The sequence below is a fragment of the Arachis ipaensis genome, chromosome B08, assembly GCF_000816755.2.
Source record: "Arachis ipaensis cultivar K30076 chromosome B08, Araip1.1, whole genome shotgun sequence".
Lineage (NCBI taxonomy): Eukaryota > Viridiplantae > Streptophyta > Magnoliopsida > Fabales > Fabaceae > Arachis > Arachis ipaensis.
In genome coordinates this window covers 70449826-70453559 of record NC_029792.2, presented here as the reverse complement: position 1 = coordinate 70453559, position 3734 = coordinate 70449826, and the positions used below count along the sequence as shown (strand labels likewise).

General features: G+C 28.3%; 1 protein-coding gene across 5 annotated transcripts in view; it reads left to right on the top strand.

Annotated features, from left to right (window-relative positions):
• The window catches only part of LOC107613446 (protein RRNAD1), a 9282-nt gene extending 7355 nt beyond the window's left edge, over window positions 1–1927 (top strand). For 2 of the 5 annotated variants that reach the window (XM_016315445.2, XM_021109508.1), the window contains exons 12-13: window positions 1159–1371; window positions 1499–1902. In XM_016315445.2, coding sequence (XP_016170931.1) covers window positions 1159–1368 — 210 coding nt within the window. In that variant the 3' untranslated portion in view covers window positions 1369–1371; window positions 1499–1902. Of the gene's footprint in view, window positions 1–157; window positions 351–1158; window positions 1372–1498 lie in introns of those variants that run through there. The other 3 variants (XR_002352582.1, XR_002352581.1, XM_021109509.1) reach the window with 3 other exon arrangements.

The window sequence follows — 3734 nt, the reverse complement described above, 5'->3', positions numbered from 1 at the left end:
GGTTATTATTATTATTATTAATTTTGTTAATTCAATATTATAAATATTAATTTTCATTAAAAGCAGGATGCAAAAGTTATTCTTATTCATTTATTACTTGCTTAGTTTCATGACTAAATTTGCATATTCTATTTATATTGACATCGGCATCATTTAGTTTGTTTAAGCTCCAAAGTCCAAACAGGTCTTTGGGATTGTAAGCATTCAACTTTCATGTGTGAACGAGATTTGTTAGTGCCAAACAGTTGGTTGGGTTGGGTGGAGCTTTAGTTGGATTAATAGGGCATGCAGGAGATGAAATCATGAATCCAGCCCCCACATTGTTTTCCATGTTTCCAGTCGTCTAAAAAGTATGATTAATTGGATTACCTTATCATTAAAGTTGGATTTATTAGGACAATATTTATATGGAATCTATGAAATATTTGGCATGAAATAAAAATCGCATTTGGACAGACTGAATATTGTTTAGCTATTCTAAGTTGCAAATTTTTTTTTTCAAATATATAAATGCTATTTATTTTTTATATTGTGCTTTTAGAAGGATGGCATCACAATTTGATTATAAAGGAAATCATTTTTCTGCAAACTTTATAAAACTTGTTTTAACTGCTTTTCGATGTTAGCTAGTTTTACAAGAAAAGCATGAAATTTTTCATAGGCCTAGTTTGGTAAAGTTTTGACTTTTCAAAAATAGCTTATTAAAGCTAGCTTTTCAAAGATAGTTTCCAAAACTTGTAGTAACTATGTTTGATAAATAAAAATAAGTGACTTTCAATAAATACAAACTATAAAACTTGTGTTTAGTAAAATTATTTTTAACATTTAAAATGACTTTAAAAGATATAAATGTAATAAACTGCAAAAATAAATATAAATATTCATTAATATATAAGGCTATATTAGGTTTTTTAACTTAAAAAGTATAAGCTAATTTTGAAAAGTATTTCATAGGTGCTTCCAAAAGCAAAAATTTCAAAGCTAAATGCATTTTTTTTATTTACCAAAACAAAGTTAGGTTAGGTGCTTATGCTTTTAAAGTATAGGTCTCCAAAAAATTTTACCAAATCAGTTATAGTCTTCTGATTTAGTTATTTTTTATGCCATAATCCAAACATGAGAGAACTGCAAAGTACTTAATGTAGCAATTACGTGCAGGACCTTATAGGACCCTTTTGGTCACTCAGAGCTTCTCTCGGACCTCTTTTGGAAACTCTGATTCTGCTTGACAGACTACTGTTTCTTCAAGAGCAAGATAGCACAGTGGAAGCCTACTTGTTACCCATATTTGACCCAATGATATCTCCAAGAAATGTGGCCGTAATTGCAAAAAAGACTGACAAACATTTAAGATCCTCCTGTTATTGAAAGGTAAATAGCTTCTGTCTTTGTGCAATTGCTTGTTACTGAGTGTGTCTTCTGGTCCTGTTATTCAACCACAGTTATCCTTATATCCTTGTTTTGATCTATTGGCTATTGCTGCATTTCTCTTTTGCAGCTTTTATTAAAGGTAAGGAAGCATGAACGTGAAGCAAGCTTACTGACTGGCATCAAAAAGGTTTTTGAGATTTATACTGAAAATTAAAAATGTTGTACTAGTTGTTCTTTATTAGATATTTTTCATTCACTTAAACCATAGAGAGTACTAGTAGGATAAGGTTTTGTTGTTGTAAATGATATACTGTACTAGTATTGCTTCATTAACGCTTCGCTGCCGAACGGACTTGTGATTTCCGTAGAACTTCTCAACGTCAGTTAAGAGGATGAAATAGTGCCAAAATGGTACTTCCATTGCTCAATCCCATTTGCTTCCCTTGTAACACCTTTTCAGCTGGTTTATTTGTAAGAATTGTTATGTGGTTTGATTTTGAATCTTAATATATTTACATTTTATTTCTTGTATGAATAATACATTGCCATTCTTCTCAGATGTGGTTCAAGTATTATTTTATTATTCAGATTTTATTCTCATGGAATTAAATATATCCATAGAGAATGTGGAAATTGAAATGATATTTTGATTCTCTGAAATCAAATTTGTTTGGAAATAGCTTTTCAAATTTTGAACCAAACATAAAAATATGATATTTCTATCTTAAAATTTTTAGAAATTATTTATAATTCTTCCAACCACATACACCCATAAAATATACGGAATATAAATAGTAGAAATATTTACAAGCAATTAAGTGTAATAATCATTCAATACAGGCAACTATGTAATGCATAATCATGATGAGATTATTCATCGAAATGTTTGTTTTGCACACTTTATATAAAATTGTATACCGTCTCGCTTATCATTCATAATTCTTAAATGAAAAACATTATTCATATGCTGAAATTCTTGACATTCGCATAAAAATATAACTATTATTAATTAATTGTATATTTAAATGATTTTTTAATTAATAAATTTTTTTATGTAATTGTTAAAAAAAATGCTGATGTTAAAACAATATTTATTATAAAAGATGTAGACATACCAGAATCGTTCTTAAATCAATGTTCTACGTAAAATAAGTACAGTTAATAGTTTAATACAAAAATGCTGGTAACATAAGACGTGATTAAATAGCCTAGTACAGACAGTATATATATATATATCATGGTTGAGAATGAGATTCTCTTTGCCATGTGATATATACCTAAATAGAGCTATTATATCCACTTATTTGATAAATGATATGATATATTCATGTAAATCGGTCTATAGAAGCTGCTTGATTGAAAACCGAAACATAGTTGATAATTGAAGTAGATTACTCCATATTTCTCCAGTTAATCAATTTATTTTAATTCAGTCATTCCGTGATTTCGTCTAGTACTTGTGTCATCAATTCTTCTTTATCATGAACCATGATGCTCCAATAGCTAATCAGTCAAATTTGTTCTTATACATGCGTGCATTTCAAAATTGAAAAATCTGAACATTTTTCAGAGGCGCGATAAGTTTTTCTTTGTCAACATTGGGGTAATTTTGGAAAGTTAAAGGGGTCGATAAGACGTGTTTTTGACATTAATTGCGCTAAGTTCAAAGTTTGAGCGACTTGTCACTAATGAACAAAACTATTGATGTCTTTAGTATGTGGCGGTTTTGTCACATTATTATAAGATTTTATGTTAAGATACATTTTTTTAATCATTGGATAGAATAATGGATAAATACTGACAATTAAGTATGGGAATGAATAAGCAGAAATAAGTAAATAACAGAATTCTTCTAAGAAAAATGATACTAATGTTGCCATCAACAAATGGTAAAACAGATTAAAATAAAGTTTGTTATCCAACTGAGATGACTTCAAAGCCTTTTCCATAGTTTCAGATAGCCAAGACATTACAGTCATAAATTGGTCAATTATCATGTTAAAAACAATGACCACATTCTTAGCATTTTCTATATAATTTCTGCCTTGTGCTCTGATGTCGCTACTCTTCGTTTAACTTCTCTTTTTATTTATTTTATTTTTTTGAAAAAGACATTGCATTATATCCATGATAATATTGTATGGTTTATTGAATTATATTTTGTAGAACATTTTAAATTTTCAAGAGTTAGTTAACCATCATTATCTTATTAGCATATCTGTATTTTACCTCTCTTAACATAATACATTAGTATGTTACATTGTCTTAACTATTTAGATATAATCTATATAGTGTTGACATGTGATGTTTCTTTATAATTTTAATCTGTTATATTATTTGTTACAGTGATAATCTATAATGAT